Consider the following 16,872-nt stretch of genomic DNA (forward strand, 5'->3'; position numbering starts at 1 on the left):
CAACATATCACAAATAGACTTCTCTGCAGCCACAGGAGGGCAACAGAGGGTGAGCAGTGAGATACGTTGCATTGATTTTGGTGGATTCTCTTGTAGGAACGATGCTAAGTATAACTAAGGGTTTGCTAAAACTGATGAGAAGTAATGAAAAATCAAGTCTTGCAGCACTTAGCTGAAAGGAGTAACTTAGTTGGATACAATTATTTGAAATTCAAAACTGATAAATGAGATGGGAAGATTTGCTCAGGGCTACCTTAAGTAAGAATCACTGTTCTACAAGGAAATAAACCTTCCCTACATTCTATGGAGGAAAGAGCTATCCCAATGGGTCTCCTCCTCCTCCCCAGCAGCTGTGGATCTGAGGGGATTGAGACTAGCAGTACAAAACACAAAATACTACTTTCAGGTTATGCTTATTAGACATGAAGAGCTGGCTGGTGATATTCAGCGTCACATCCTTTGTCTAAAGATCAAAATAATATGTTTTACCTTTCCTACATGTGTGTATCTCATTTTTGGGATGTTTTGGGAGCTGAATGCCAGTTAAAACTATTTTCTAAACAATAAACTTCTGCAATCAGCTGACTGCTACTCTGGTAAAAAAGTATCTGCTCAAAATAAAACCTCTGTTCAGTGTTAATACATTGAATATTTATAGATATGTGAAGAAAGTTTAAATTTAATGAAAAGTGGCAGCAGAAGTACCTGATTTAGCTTGGGTAAGTCCTTTGTGTTTTTTGCTTTGGATTTATTCTCTTGGCTCCACATTCTCAGGTAATTTCGATTCTCTTGTGAGCTCTTCTTGCCTATTGCCAACAAATTACCCAGAGAGGGAGGAAAAAGTCCATGAAGAAACCTCAAATTATTCCCTTTATTCCCCGTTTTCAAAAGGAGCATCTTTACATGAAATGAAAGATGTAACTCACAAGGAGACACCAAGCATACCTTTGTCTGTTTTCAGACTCACTGTAACAAACCCATCATCTACTCCATGTTTGCTCCTGCTGTCTAGGCCAACAACTAGGACGTGGAGGGGCAGGGGGAGAGAGAGATCAGTGTGGGTTTAGATACAGACATTGTTTTCACATGCACAGTGCAAAATAACAAAATGTTTACAAATATTTACAAACTCTGCAAAAAAAGCAGAGAAAAATTGCAGGTATAAATTCTGGCTTTGTTTACCCTTAAACCTGCCCATAAATTCCATTTAATTTATACTGTCACTACTTAGGCTGGGACAACTTTAGGTTTTGTCCACATAGTAAAATGATTAACCCATGCTAACACAACACACCTCCTAGCATGATACATGCTTGGTGATTGTACTAGTGCATCCTCTTGCCTCTCAGGAGCTGAAATTGCCATTTCTAGACTATTAACTCTTACCTGTATTTTCAAACAACTTTCCTCCCACTTATAACCTGAAGGATGGGTTATATTTTTCTTGAATCAAAAAGAAACTTCACATCAAGTATAACAAGAAAGAGAAAGTCAATAAAGCAGAAATGATGAGGCCCTGGCTCTTGTAAGGGCACATGAGATTTCAAACTGCTGAACTACATTTTGATGTATCTTTTGCTCTCTGTGTTTTAGAATGTTTTAAGTTCTGATCCAGATACATCTTGAAAGCCAATCTATTTATTCTTGTTCTTCACAAAATTACTTCTATTACAACACATGGAGTTATTCTACAAGTACTTCTGCAATGCACAATTCAGGGGGACTCTGAGTGTACACATGCCTGCACCTCTCAAGATATCAACACGTATACAAATGCTTCATAATACTTTTTCCAGAGAATACTTTGCTAACGAAGTTTAATCCAATTAAAAAGTAGCTCCCTAAAAAGACATGTTGAGTGAAATGCATCACCCCATCTTCCCATGCCCGAGACAGAAGATGCCTACCATGTGTACAGTCCGGTGTGATGTCCTCAAAAAAGTACTGAGTAGCTTCAAAAGCAGAGTCTGGCTCTTCTTGCTCAGGGGATGGATCTAAGCAACACAGTAAGATTCTTTCATTAAAAATTTCACCCTTTAATTAAAAACTGAAAGATATTTCCATTAATACATTTAGAATGTAGATTTCTAGAAGTACAAGGGTCTGATGTGCTAGGAATCATCTCTTTTTAACTCAGAGGAGATGAACAACTGGACCTCAATTGGCTCCTTCCCAACATCCAATACTGTATCACAAGGAGCTGTTTGCTTCTAGAGGCTGGCTTACCCATCCTCCCATGCCAACTTCCATTACTTTCTTCTGTACAGCTCAGTGTGTCCTAAGCAGGGTTTGCCCTCTTTCCTACCTTGAAACAACCTCTCATCATTTGGAATGAGCTTGCCAGTCCCCAGATATGAGAAACTGCATTCTTAAAACCAGATATTTTTGGTAATAGTTCAATGTCTTTTTAAAGTATTTTTAGAAAGTATTTGAAAGTATTTTTTCCCATTTAAATTACTGAATCACTCAGGCCTACCTCCAAGCAAAACCAGCTGGGAGCAATCAGCCATGTTCAAAGTACACAAAGGGGAAATGTCCTCTAAAGTTTTTAGGTATGTTTACCACAGCATGTAGATGTGCACAAGAACTAAACTACCCAAGCAGCAGCAATGTTCAGTAAGGACAGCAGTGGGTTCTTTATGGCATGTGGGTGACAAGCCAGAGAGGACACAGCTCCAGCAGAGAATTTTCACAACTGCTCTGAGGTGTTTTCATCCCCTCTCCACCCTGAACTGCCTCTCTCACTTAGCTGAGCCCAGCTTTGTACAGCTCCCAGGAAAACACATCTGTGAAACCATCTGGAGCTTCTCCCTGCCAACACTTGTGCCAGCCCAAAGGGGAAATCAAGAAGAAAGCCTGGGGACAGAAATGAGGAGCCAGGACATGCAGGAACATTTCAAACTAGCTTAATTTTCCAACGCTTAAATGGAGTGCATTGTGGTAACATATGCTGAAGAACACTGGACTTATGCCTGGAGGATATCACCAACCCCAGCTTAACAAGCAAGAGACATTTATATGTTTGTGCAGGGAACAATTCAGGGCTGTGAGGGGGCTTTCAGACTTTCCAAATCTGTCTGGTTAGAGTAGAAGCTTCCTTATTTTACTGCTGCATAAACAGATACACTAATTCCCACAAATTAATTTTTAATTGGGAAAGCCAGTCATAAACAACTCTGCTCCAAATTCCTGTTCTCAGCAAAACAAGAGCTATTTTAACATCATTTACTTACCAGGCAAAACATGCATTTTATACAGTAGCTTCAGCTTCTCTGTCAGGTCTCCATGGCATGCTGCACCTACACAACATTACATGCAGTACATTACTAGTCAGCATTCTGTGCCATTTGATTTGTTATAGCCACAATAACAGCTGCTACATTCACTCTGCTGGGAGGTACTGTATCCCTTTAAAGCTCAAGATCATAAGGCAGTCACTCGACTTCACACAGTAAAAACAGTAAGAGAACACAGACAAATCTACCCTGAATTTCGTACTGCAATCTTGGCTCCTTTTTTAAATGCCTATTTCATAAAACTGTCTATGGTTATGGCATTATCACTCAGAAAGGCCTCCAGCTGGAACTTAACAAGACGTTTTTTGTGTGGACTTCAAACTTTCTGGTCTGAGGATCTAATAACAACATCACATGTCTCAGAGCAGTATGATATTTACAAAAAAAATTTTAAAAAAGAGATAAATTCAAATAAACAGCATTAATCATACTTAGCCATGGGCTAAATTGATGTTCAGGCAATGCTTTCTAGTGATTTTTCCACATCTACACTGTATGAAATCCGAGAGGTCTATTGAAGCCCCTCCTTCCAATTAATTAAATGGACAGTAGTTAATTTTCAAGTAACTAAATAAGAGATAATCAGACTTTCATACATCTCACTTGTTGTGACATGCCATCCATAAATAAATGAACTAACTTCTACTAATTAAATAGTGCAGAGATTCATTTTACCTTATAGGTGACTGTCAATGTACCTCTGCTATGCAAACTGCAGAGTGTGGTGTGGCAAGTACTAACACTCACAGTCTCTGGTAAAGCCTCACACTCCAATAAATACAGGTGTTAGGCCAAAAAAAAGTTGAGCACAACCACATGAGCCATTTTGCTGTCAACGTGGTCCTTTTTAAGCACAAAAGCTCATTATGTTCCCATCTGGTGTATCACACCATGCAGATAATGCATTCTCTTCTGGTAAAGGCAACATGACATAACCAAAGGACAGAATGGGCTGCACTTGTGCATCCTCCATCAACAGGAACTGCAAAATAGGATTCAGGGCACAGGGTGACACATGTAGGCTTGCTGCTCTCTCTGTCCCCAGATTTGAAGAGAACTGAAAATCTCCATAGCTACAATTTGAGAAAAATCTGCATGTGCTTCCTGATGCACACTTTTCCCTCCTTCCTTTCTGCTCAAAATTAGGAAGAGTATTGCCAGCAGGTCAAGGGAGGTGATCCCGCCTCTGAAATGCATGGAGAAGTGGTGAGGTTACCACGCTGCTTTTTCCATCTCCTGCATTCTGTGGTCGACAAAACCCTGCTTGCAAAAAGAAAATAAAATACACTCAAGTACTCCTTGTAAGACACAGCTTTCGTGGTGCTGACTCTGACAGGAGGCTGTGCCAAGGACTGCAGTCAGCAGCAGCCACTGGAGGAGTGGGGAGCTGTGTGCTCTGAGAAGGGGGCACTGCCAAACACGATGGGAGGCAGGAGGCCACTTGGAATCCATGCAGAGATCTCTGCAGCTTACTTGGACGTGCAGGCAACAGCTGTCATGCTATCATGCAGTGTGTTATACAGGAGTGCAGGGGAGCTTTGTAAGAGTGAATAACTTAAAGAGCTCCTCACCAAGGCTGAAAACCTCTTCTGAGCAGCACAACTCACTGGGCAAACCACTCCTATATTTGGGCTATATTATTGTAACAGGGCACAGAGTAAACATAAAGAATGCACAAAGTTATTCCATCTTTGCTCAGCTGAGGCCCTAGAGGCACCTGAAGTAGGAGGTTCATGAGCTATTTGTTGTAGGGACAATGAAAAAGAAATTGAATGATTAGATGTCCTGGGGCATGGTGAAATATGCTCAAACAGGTCCATTGTTCTTGACTATGTTGTCCTTACCACTCATGTGCTTCTCAACTGAAAAAGGTGTCAGCAGGGTTGATTTACTTTTTAGGGGAGTAAAACAAGAAGGTTTTCAAATTACACCACAGTGGGCTTAGTTTCTGAAAAATACCAGATTTCAGAATGAGCATTTATAATTGTTTTGCCCACTGAAGGTTTTAGTTCAGTCATGTTAGCTTACTGCCACATCTGTGCACTTCACATGCATTTCTGCTCACAGTGCTCAATACTGGCCCTTGTTCATGTTACTCATTACTGGCTCCAAAATTTGCTGTCTCAATCAATAGCTGGCTGACTGTTACTGACAGCATCCTGGAAACTGGAAGAGTGGTTAACTTCTGGGTCCCCAAAAGGGCCCAGTGTGTTACATGGAACAGTACCTCAAATACAAATCACTGCACCACAAGAAACACTGGGATTTTTGGGGTGGTGTGAAAGGGAGGTTTGCAGCCAGTTTTACTGTCAGAGCTACTTTGCACTTACAAGAGAACAAGTGCTTCTACTTCTGTACAGAGGTTTAATGCAAGGCTGCATTTGGAGCCTCAATGCTTAAACATAGTTAATTAACAAAGAGCTGCTGAAAGCCAGACAAGGAAACCTTTTCACTCTCAAAAAGAATCAAAATACAGAGCTGGCAGAAATTCCACATTGCCACGAAATGACACATGGTAGATGGTGAGATGTTGGTCACTTACAGCAAACAACTCCTGCCATATTTAAAAAAGGAGGGGCTGGCTCCTGCCTCATCTTTGCTTCCTCACGCTAATCCTGGGGCTCACAATGTCCTTTTTCATGTCCTGAAATCTTGCTTCTTCAGGACTAAAACATTCAGCCTCCCTCTCTGACCTGCACCTCCGTTTTCTCCTTTTCAGGGGACTTCCAAACTGCTCTCTGCAGTTTTGGTTACTGATTTCAGAAGCAAGAGAGGTAGTACCTCACACTCTAACTAATGCCTAGGGAAGCGCACCGTTAAGCGCCTGTGTTGCAGTTAGATTTTGTGTTGAGAGTTAGCAGCCAGTGAAATCCTCAGATCCTAATGGATCTGCTCATGTACTGTCCTTTTCCCAGTGTGATACACCACTGCCTAATGCAGATTCACCTGCTAAGGTCTGAGGGAACCACTGCCACAGGCACGATAAAACGAGCTGAACAGAAACACACTGTTTTGTCACGTTAGTTTGAGAGAGCCGTGGATCCGCCTTACTCAGGCCAGAGACGAATTCCCGGAAGTTGATGAGCAGATCTCCATTCTCATCCAGCAGCCTGAAGAGGCGGGCAGCCAGCGTGTCAGAGTGGGTGCCGCAGGCCCAGGGGAACAGCAGGGCAAACATGCCCTTGAACTGCTCGAAGTCGATGCGGTACTGCTCCAGGTAGGGCAGGCTGGGGTCGTGCCGCTCCGTGGCATTGCTGGTCCCTCCCCAGTAGCAGCTCGTCAGGTGTTCTGCCTGAACAGAGGGCAAACACCAGGACACCGTCAGCACCTCTAGAAACAATTCATCGCCCTCCATGATAAAAACAATTCCAAACAACTCTTCACCTGCATTCTTAAAACAATGCGACATAACAGAAGCCCTTCTGCTTTTGGAAGGGGTTTCTCCTCCAAACAGCATAAAAAACCATCCCTCTACTAAAAAAAAGGAAAAAAGAAGATAAAGCAAAACTTTTTCTGCCTTTCAGTTAGATGAAACATGAAATATCTGTTTTGGCCAGAGCTGTGACTTCCCAGGCTTGTTGTGCTTAGTCAGCCTCATCATGCAGCTAAGTCAGAAGGCTCGTGAAATCTTTATTTATTCCTTACTCATATTAAAATAGCTGTTTATTTGAAATATTTCCTGTAGATTCTCAAAAACAGTGAATAATGCACTGTTCTTTCAGTCTTACTGAAGTCAGTGGAGGTTCTGGGGCTGATTTTGCCAGAATCTAATTCAAAACAATTCAGAAGCTTAGAGAGAAAAAGATCCCATTGCTGCACAGTGATTAACCAGGAAGACTGTGGGACTTGGTTTCACTGATTTCATGGAAGACTGAAAGAAGGCACTGCAGGATTTGGACAACTAGGACTTCTTGTTACAGATGGGAAATTACAGGATATAAATTCTTCATGATATTTTAAAAAAATCTCTTGTCATAACAAAACATAGGAAGAAAGTAACTTAAGACACTGTGCAGGAAGGTGAAGCTAACACATTTAAATGCTCACCTTTAAATTTGTGGATGTAATGGCACTGCTGTACAACCAACTTACAAAGACACATCACTTTGTGGCATTCAATTCCCATTTAACGCATTAAAGCATTAACAATAGCAAAAATCAGCTACTGCTATACAGAAGTATTAACTATTTCAGAAAACAGAATAATTATGATAAATTCCAAAACTTGGGTCAGGTAGACAGACACATATGTTTAGTTTCTAATGACTGATCAAAAGCCTCTATCCCATTTTTCGTTTTATATTTTTAGCAGTATATATTTTTTTCCATGGACAAATAAATTAGTGAACTAAACCTTTCTCAATGTTTTAAAAACTGCTTGAGTTTAGGATTTTTTTGTATATCAATAATACAGCAGCTAATCCAAGTTTGTATCAAGATACCAAACAATAACTGACAGACTTGACTTGGCGCTTAGAAAAGACAGATTCCCACACCAAAATGAACATTTACACCTCCTAGAGGCACATGACCTTATCTTCACTTCGCTTTACCTTGAAAAGCGCATACAGTTCCTCCAGTTCATCGATAGTGAAAGAAGTCTCTGTCACAATAGTCCGTACCTTTGGAAACAACATCAACAGTTACAGATTAGAAATTCATGTTTCACTGAAAAGCTAAGTTAAGTTCAGAAACTGACTAAACTTATTCTGTGCAAAGAACATTATTAAATTATATTTCAGTACTGACCACATTGCGCTTTGTAGTATCTTCGAGGGTTTGGATGACTTTCAGTCTTTGTTTGAATCTCATTTGTTCAATTAAATCTGCCCGGATACTTCCAAATTTCTTGAAAGAGAAAAAGCAGTACATGATTGTCTGTGTATTAATATTCAGAATATTCAGCTTGCTTTTAATTTATTAGAAAAATTAATTTAATTTTGTGACGTACCACAAATGAAACTGCTGTTATTGCATTTTTCAAACACATAACAAAATTACAAAGACTTTAGGACTATATCACTAGATTTTATTTTTCCCAATAGCTTATTTTAATTTGAAAGGTCTGTATTCAATTTCAAACTCTCTCATTTCAAACTGTAATCTCAGAAGGTAGAAACTTCTTGCTTGGCAAACCTCTGTGAATAGACTGTTTCGTAAGTCCTCCTGCAGAGTTTTATTTCAGCTTGTCCTGGAATGTCTCATAATCACAACAGAAAGAGAATATTAAACTAGCTGGATCTCTAATGGTTGAGACAGTACAGCAGTCCTTGCATTCTGAGGATCTGAAACAAAGTAGCAAGAATGCAATTTCCACTAGGAAAAGATGCTCTTTAATACCCAAGTCTTATTTTCAGAAGTTTTTTCCAAAATGCACATAACAGTGTCAGGGAGCTCCTGCACATACTACAAAAGCATCATAGGGGGAAAACCTATTAGGAATAATATTCCATGTTTTCATATGCAGAGGAATGCCAAATCCCTAAGATTCGTTTCTGTAGAAGTATTATAAGCAGACGTTTCTTGCCATCCAAAATTCACACACCTAGGAAGGCACAGATGATCAGCAGGAACAAAAATGCCAGACATCAACTGCACCACATGTAAAGCATAAAGGGGTGGCAGGACACACTTTCATACAAGATGGATTTATATTTCCAGTGCAAGTGCATCTACATAAGCAGGTCATAATATGCTGGCATATCCTTGCAAAATGAAATTCATGCTAAAGCTGCATTTATCTATAAAGGTGTTCATCTTTATCCTGTACCTAGGGAGTAAAACAATGCTTCATGTACTTGTGAGCATGTTGCAGATGAAGAAGTCTTGACAAAAATAGAATGTAGATAAACATGTAGAATGTAGATATTAATGAATATCAGGTATCACAGAGGTATTTCAGGTATTCACAAAACCTTCAAACGACAGATCTTCTGAGGCTACACCTATTCCAGTAATCAGTTTATTTACTGGACTGGAGGGCCAAATAAGATGGTCTGTTCACATCCATAAAACTAAAACTCACGCAGTCTTCAAAAGAGCAAGGTTGCAGGTGATTACCTTCTGGGAATGGTCCTTTGTCCATGCTAAATTTCAAACTGTACAAGGGGTTGTTGGAAAGATGTCACCTGTTCAAGGTCAAAGCTGTATCAAACCTTTCCACAGCCCAGACCTTCCAGTGTCAGTTCTCGAGTTAGTATGGCCAGACACCACTCTACACACAGCTGAAATGTTGAAGGCCAATTTTTTTCCTAACTAGCTAACACACAAATTAAATGAGTTAAACATGTAACAGCTCCGATTGTGAGTCTACACTCCACAGACAGCTAGTGAGTTATGCACAGGCTTTTAAAACTCCAGTTATTATGCAGTTTATTATAGAATTATTAGGGTTTTTTAAATAAATTAATTAACAGCAACTTTCTTGAAATGAATTCTCTCTTTGCAAGTAGCTCCTGCTTTCCTCATGGTTCCTCACTCACCATGCTACTTGTTTTGCCTAATTATACTGAAGAGCAGTTGGTTATTTACCTAGAAGGACATGCAAGGTTCTGTGCTGCCAAAGCCCCAAAAAGACAAACTAGCTCTGCACGGAGTCAGATGATTCATTTTAGAGCAGTTAAGCCAATGCAAGCAATCTTCATGATGAGGAAAATGGAAAAATGCATGGGAAACACAACTTCACATTAACACCTTGCTGGCCATTCTGACACCTACCAAACATCCATCTATCCTGACACACTTTTCCCTTCAGCACAGAACACACTAAGGACTGCCTACTTCCTTATTAAATTTGGTGCATTAAAGCAAGGGGGGCTTAGGGCCATAGGAAGTGCCTTTGTAGAAAGCTGCGCTATTGCTAAGTGTAAATCAACTCCATATCAATGGAAGGGAATAATGGAAATTAAAGAGAAAAAATCTTTATAGTTTTTCCTTGATTTTTATAAAATATGGGTATGTCAGAGTAACCAGACATATTTTAACTGATGACTTTTTTTTTAATTTAAGGACAATTAAAGCAGTGTGCAGATTTTAGCTGGTTTTGCAGGCTTTGTCCTGCCCTTTAATAGATATTAGTTATTAGCAGCTCCTTTCACTTGGATTTTCTTTTAGCTTTGGTGACAGTAGAGAATATAGTGGCCCATGGTCAAAATCAGCACTTTTAAAACAAAGTTTCACTGATAAAAGAAAGGTCTTCTGAAATCATACAGATTTCACTACTATTTCAGTTTGGAAAAGCACAAAAAAGCTTAAATGAGAATTAACTCCTTTCAAATTAAAAGTTCAGCCTTTTGTTAGTAAATCACTTTTTGGTTGTGGGCTGCTCTCCTTTGAGGCCTCACACTTCTCTGAAAACAGCTCCAATTAAAAGTCTTGGTTAAAAGAAGAAGAAAGTCTAACTCCTCTTCCTTGCTCCATTTCAGGCCTCTCAGATGAGTCTGCTTTTCTTTTATGTTCTTTCTGTTTCAAGCAAAGCCAAACTAGAGTATCAAACTCCTCAGTGGAGCAGAAGCTGTGTTAGTTGGTAAGTTCCTGTTAAGAAGTCTTATCCTACCTCATAGGAAGACCTGATTAGCCTGAAGATATCCACCTCAGGATAAGGCTCTACATCATCACTGAGCAGGGAGTGAAGATGAGGAATGGGAGGAAGAGTACTGTCCTTATTAGTTACACTGTCCAAGTATCTGGTGGGAAAAAAAATAAAGAAATGAGAAATTCAAGATAAATTTGTATGCCCTCCCTTCTGAGGGTTAACAGCATACAGGTTACATATTGATTATTACATGGAGAAGTGATAAAACCATTCTCTAGGAACAGTTAAGGTTATACTACTGAAATTTATTATGAAAAAATTCCAAAGTTCCAGAAGCATATGGAAAACTAAACACCACTACCAAGCCCAAGAAAAGCAGAGGTTACACTCAGCAGCACTAGCTCTGATAGAATGACTCAAGCCACTGAAATCTATTTTTTCAAGATCCTACCTAATTATTCTGAGTCCAACTTAGCCTATTCCCAAAACAATCTTCCTTAACACCAAGGCTTTTTCTTAATACATAAAAGGTAGCAGGCTGAAATAACAAAACCCATGTAATCCACTAAAATAATGAATCAAGTTAAATTTCTATAACTAGGTTTGGGAAGTTTATTCGAATGTCTTGAAAGAAGAATTTGCATCTTGTTGGTCACTTAGCATTATTTTAAAATAATATAAGGAGCACCTTACATGGATGAAAGGAGACTACAAGTATGTAAAAGGTTTACATATAAGATACTGGTTTAAATTTAGTATTTCAACATAGAATACAAATCAGAAAAGCAAGCAAAAAAAAAAAAAACCAAAACCACAAAAACGAAGATACTTAATTTTCTGTAATAAATACCTTCCCAAGACTGTCATGGCTTCTCCATCATCTTTACAGTTAAGCAACTTGTCTACATTAGCTTCGAGGACAGCGAGTGCTAACTGAAATATCACCTTTATTCCTTCACAGAAGAAACAATCCACAACTACCACTGCACTTTCAAATGGCATTACACTGAGGAAAAGAGTGAGGAACCAGGACAGGGAGATGGTGGAGATTACACCCAAATCCTGCATGCAGTCATAAAGCTGTGGAATGTAGTCACGAGCCAACTCTTCAAAGACACCCTGATCCACCAATGCTCCTGTTGAAGATAAATAAGGCTGAATTAATTCAGGAGCAACTGATACATTGCCATTTAGGGGAGGAAAAAAACCCCTATATATTTTATGTATATAAATAAAAATCCTAAGAATATTTTGCATGGTGCTTATGCACATTTTCTCACTTTCAAATGAGTAACAGACTCCATTACATTACTATACATACAAATTGAACTGTAACAAGTTTTTTTCTGTTTTAATAATACACTTCAGAATAAATAAGAACAGAGTAATTTGGTCTAGCAGTAGCAGAAGTTAAATAGTGGCTTGATATTACCATTACTAATTGGAGCAAGACCTCAGCATCACCTGTTGAATGAGGCCAGAGTGACTGTGAGGGTTCACATTTACTTCAAGAGAACTCTGTATTATACATTCCCATGCCACAATATTAGTGTTTTAAACAGGCCAGGAAGAACAACTTCTAAGGCTGAGTATCTCAAGTATTTGTGAGCTATAGTAAAAGCAGATTCCATGATAAATTGAAGTCACTGTCTTTGACATGCACAAGGAAGCTCATCTGACAACAACAGCTTTCTGATATTTGTGCCCTTCCACATCAGAGGTACAGGCACAAAGACTTCTACTGCAAACTGCTAAAGCTCCTGTTTCCACCTTACCTTAATCAGCTAATTGGATCATCTAAAACTCAAATTTTAGCCTCCCATCTTTTCTTAACAATCTACTTTACTTAACCCCAATTTAGAATGTCATCTGACCCTGAGCAGGTGATAAACTATTAACAATAACATTACCTCTTTAGGAAATTGCCTTTATTCTCCTGAGCAGGCTGGCTCATCACCAGCATGCACAGATGCACCCACCCATATATTTGTTTCAGTACAAATAACACCAGTTCATTTGGTCAGTTTTTATAGTGTCATTTCAAACATGTCCCCAAAGCATACCAACAACTCTTGTGTTGTAGTAGTCAGGCAGCATACGCTCACACAGAGCCACCAGCAGCCAGAAAGCTTCCTCCTCTTTTGCATAAAGGAGGAGCACTGAAGTGACAATATTCATAGCCTAAAAGAAAAGGAAATACAATTATTTAATATCTAGCACTGTACCTGGGCGGAAAAGTGGTTAGGAAACTTCAAATCACAGAAAAATGTAGGGCTTTTCTTTCGTTTTGTTGTTGTTGTTTCACTGGGGCTTTTTGGTGGGTTTTTTTGGGTTGTTTGTTTTGTGTGGCAGATTTTTTTTTAAGAAATCAAGATTTTTCTTCCTAATCAAGGGCTGAGCCAGGTCTGCAAGCATCTGTTACACTGCTACTGATATTCTGCCATAGGTGCTCTTGGGGAATCTGGGTCTGGTGCAGCCAGAACACCTCCCACAGCACTAGTGATGTGCCTGAATTCTCACTGCAGCTGAACCAAACCTCAAGGTTATTAATTACTGTGATAGTTCTAGGGACCAGAACTGAAATGTCTTTCTACTGCTTCTCTGTTAAATAATCTTTAAAAACACTGTAGCTATTACTTAGTACCTCATGTGTTATTAAATAATTTATGATGGCATCTTGTTACAACTGCTTGCACTTACTCAAGTTGCATCTGGAAGTCTTAAAAGTTAGACATTAGACAAGGCTTCTTAACACTAATAAATCCAAGTTTCTTCTTTGCAAAAGTATGTAGGAAGGCAAAAAAAGACCCAGCGATAAACCAAAATTATATAGTATGAAAGAAATATTTAGGACCAGAAACTAGTGACTTGAATTATGGGTATAAGAACCTCAAAACCATGCACTGGGGTCAGCATTAACTCCACAGATATATGGTTATGACTCCCAGTGATATCTCCTAGGATACTTTATTTTTTCCCAAGTGTTTGGGGGGTTTTTGCTTGGTTTTTCGGTTGTTTTCTGGTTTTGTTTCTTTTCATTGTTTTGAATGATGACATGGCATCATGGAAAGAGGAAAGGAGGTTCTGGAAGGTTATAACTAATACATTGAATAACATTTCATTATGAGATGGACAGGTAAAAATAGATAAAAATTTAAGACTGAACACAATGTGTTTTGGTTTTGAGGGTATTTTTTGTTAATATGAAAATAACCTTTCTTCAGGGTACATTGTCATTTTCTGTAGACAGCTCTGTTATCATCTGTCCAGTTTGTAGATTTATGAGCAGAAATTATGCTTACAGAAAATCTCTCAATGTGTGCTGCTAATAGTGCTGTTAGAGCAGGTCCTTGTGTGACATCCCTCTGGCCTCAGCATTCCTGCCTCTCTGCAGCACTGAGCTCACAGCACCATCCACAGCTCAGTGTGCTTCACACAGCCAAACCCTCACGTGCATGACTGAAGGAACAGACTGCAAGGACAGAACTGGAACTCCAGAAACTGAAGGAGTCCAGGGGATTTCAATTACCTGGCAATATCCTATGTTTGGATTTCTGAAAGCATAAGCTGTCAAGACTCTCCTTAAAGCAGCAATACCCATCTCATTCTGGAATGCAGGGTGTTCTGGAAGGGAGCGGTGCAGATCCCTCTCTATCTCTTCTGTAGCAAGATTGTATTTTCCCATTGATTTCTCCACTAGGTCCTCATAATAGCCAGGATGAGTGGTCATTTCATTAATGGCTCCTAGGAGTAGGAGAACAGCGTTAAAACCAGGAGAAAATGGAAGGTTTAGCAGGTACAGTACTTCAACATGATAGTCTGCTCCCCTTCCATTCCAAGTGTCACCAAGAACTCTAAAAGCAAATATGAAAATATTATTTCTTTAAAGGTGATTAAAAAATTTAGAAGTATGTGCTTTGGTGATTATCAGCCCTTCCTGTCTTCTCTACAGGCATTTTATAATGAGGTTAAAATCCCTCTCAGCCAGAACGAAACAGGAGGTGTGAAGAACAAACCAACTGTGCAGTCACATGGTATCATGAGCTCCCTCTGCAGCTGGCTGTGGGTTTGGTTATCCTAAATAACTCAAAACTTGTCTCTGAGAAAGCTACATGCCCTGGGAACAGAGTAGATTAGTGTCTGGTTGCGGAGAGTATGACATGTCAGCCAAAAGCAAGAGACAAAAACTCATGAGTTCTGTTCCTACTTCTGAAAATGATGCTGTCATCCTGGGCAGGGCACTCAGCCTTAGGGATACCACTACATGCTCACAGAGCTGCTATGAGATTTCACTACTGGCTTTACAACTTCTCCAGAAACAAAATCAAGCGTCAGTAGCACAAAGTAATCTACACAGAAAGTATGAGTTACAGATACACAGCGAACATTAGTCCAAACTAGCTGTTAATAGGACGCAAAACAGAGCTCTGCATTCCTGTGTCTATCTTCCAAAAACATTCCTCTAGTGCCCAGCAGCAAAGAGAAAATGTACATGACTATATTACTGGGGAAGAAATAGAGAACAAACTTGAAAGCATCATGAGATCATCAGATAAAAGGCCCTTGTGCTCATATCATAAGTGGAGTGGGTAGCTGTGGTAATTATCTTGGGGAGGGTAGAGCTAAAGAAGGCATGTGGTGACAGGTTATGAAGAATGTCTGAGGTAGGATGGATTTCCATATAACTAGTAATAAAATTGTTCAACTTAAGAAAAAAAACAACTTTAAGTGGACACATATCTAGAGTATCCTTTGGAATTCCTTGCAACAATTGCTGTGAAGGCTAAAAGCTCAACTGGATCCAGGAATTATTAAATAAATGGGAATTAGGCTTGCTGGTGCTTGCTGAACGCCTAGAAGGTCCCTAAACGACTGGCTTCTGGTTGCCAAGCATGTGTTCTGCTTTTTATGTATTCTTCCTTAATTATGTGAGCCTGTTTGAGGAAGGGCATTTGCTGGTCTTAGAGAAATCTTGTCTAAACTTGTCTGGTGCCCGCTAACAATCACAGCCTTACTTACTCCAAATATTTTCAGACACTTATTATGTGCACCTTTAATCACCTTTGAATTCCTTTCTTCCTTCATGCCTTTGCTTATATCCCACAGACACATTCAAAGGGAAACCTACCTGAAAAGAGCAGCCAAAGCTCCCCTCTCATGCTTTCTGGAATGCCCTTTAGCACAAGGTCTCTTGTTTTCTCTGTACGATACATACAGACCCCTTGGCCATATTCAGCAAAGTGAATCTTCCAGGCCTGCTCCTTCAGGAACTCCTTGGCCTAAAAGCAAAGAAAGGCAGGCATAAAGATGCAGCTTCTCTTTCTAACACTCTGAGCCACTAAAATCTTGAGTGCTAAAAAGCCTGCAATATCCTAACCATCCAAGTGAGCAAGAAGTAAGCTGGCTGCAGTCCAGTTACCTTCTTAATGGGCTGCCTCCTCCCATTCCCCAGTTTCTATGCCAGTAGACCTTGCTGCTAAGAGAAGCAGTTATACTTCAGAGCAGGAATACAACAACATCCCCTTGAATTACATCCAGATTTGCTTTTATGTAGTGAAGTTATTTGTACTGGTAAAACAACAATATGTTCAAGCCTTTACTTCTGTGAAAAATACTGCCCCTTCTTAACTGTCTGTCAGAATCAAACTCTTCTGGGTCAGCAACATGGGTTTTAAAGCAAACATAATCTGACAGCCTTTTCAGTCAGGTGGAGCACTCAGAAGTGTATTTTACCAGCTTAGGGTTGAACTCCTCGGGTGACCTGCGCCGATACATTGTCATTAAAGCTTGAGTTGCTGTTGGAATTCCGTTATCATTGAGGTTGAATTGCCGCTCTCCCTCTGACTCAGAGCTCAGGCTTTTGTGAGGGCTGGCAGAAATTAAACTACTTGACCTTGTAAACACCTGGAGAAAGCAGTCACAAGCAATACAGGCATAAAGATGAGCTAGTGTCTGGACTTTTTACTTCACTTTACCTCAAAATGTATACATGCTAACGGTTAACAAAAACATAAACCAGCAGAAATTAACCAGTAGAGAGAG

The 16,872-nt window shown here is 39.7% G+C and overlaps 1 protein-coding gene across 1 annotated transcript in view; it reads right to left on the reverse strand.

Moving 5' to 3' along the window:
- The window catches only part of TBC1D9 (TBC1 domain family member 9), a 43,969-nt gene that overhangs the window by 2,424 nt on the left and 24,673 nt on the right, over nucleotides 1-16,872 (reverse strand). Inside the window, exons 8-20 of the mRNA XM_058023972.1 lie at nucleotides 16,564-16,734; nucleotides 15,959-16,109; nucleotides 14,360-14,574; nucleotides 12,894-13,011; nucleotides 11,681-11,966; nucleotides 10,852-10,981; nucleotides 8,046-8,144; nucleotides 7,850-7,918; nucleotides 6,348-6,588; nucleotides 3,234-3,299; nucleotides 1,908-1,994; nucleotides 946-1,020; nucleotides 706-806 (exon numbers count right to left, since the gene is read on the reverse strand). Coding sequence (XP_057879955.1) covers nucleotides 706-806; nucleotides 946-1,020; nucleotides 1,908-1,994; nucleotides 3,234-3,299; nucleotides 6,348-6,588; nucleotides 7,850-7,918; nucleotides 8,046-8,144; nucleotides 10,852-10,981; nucleotides 11,681-11,966; nucleotides 12,894-13,011; nucleotides 14,360-14,574; nucleotides 15,959-16,109; nucleotides 16,564-16,734 — 1,809 coding nt within the window. The remainder of the gene's footprint in view (nucleotides 1-705; nucleotides 807-945; nucleotides 1,021-1,907; nucleotides 1,995-3,233; nucleotides 3,300-6,347; nucleotides 6,589-7,849; nucleotides 7,919-8,045; nucleotides 8,145-10,851; nucleotides 10,982-11,680; nucleotides 11,967-12,893; nucleotides 13,012-14,359; nucleotides 14,575-15,958; nucleotides 16,110-16,563; nucleotides 16,735-16,872) is intronic.

The sequence above is a fragment of the Melospiza georgiana genome, chromosome 5 (genome assembly GCF_028018845.1).
Source record: "Melospiza georgiana isolate bMelGeo1 chromosome 5, bMelGeo1.pri, whole genome shotgun sequence".
Classification (NCBI taxonomy): domain Eukaryota; kingdom Metazoa; phylum Chordata; class Aves; order Passeriformes; family Passerellidae; genus Melospiza; species Melospiza georgiana.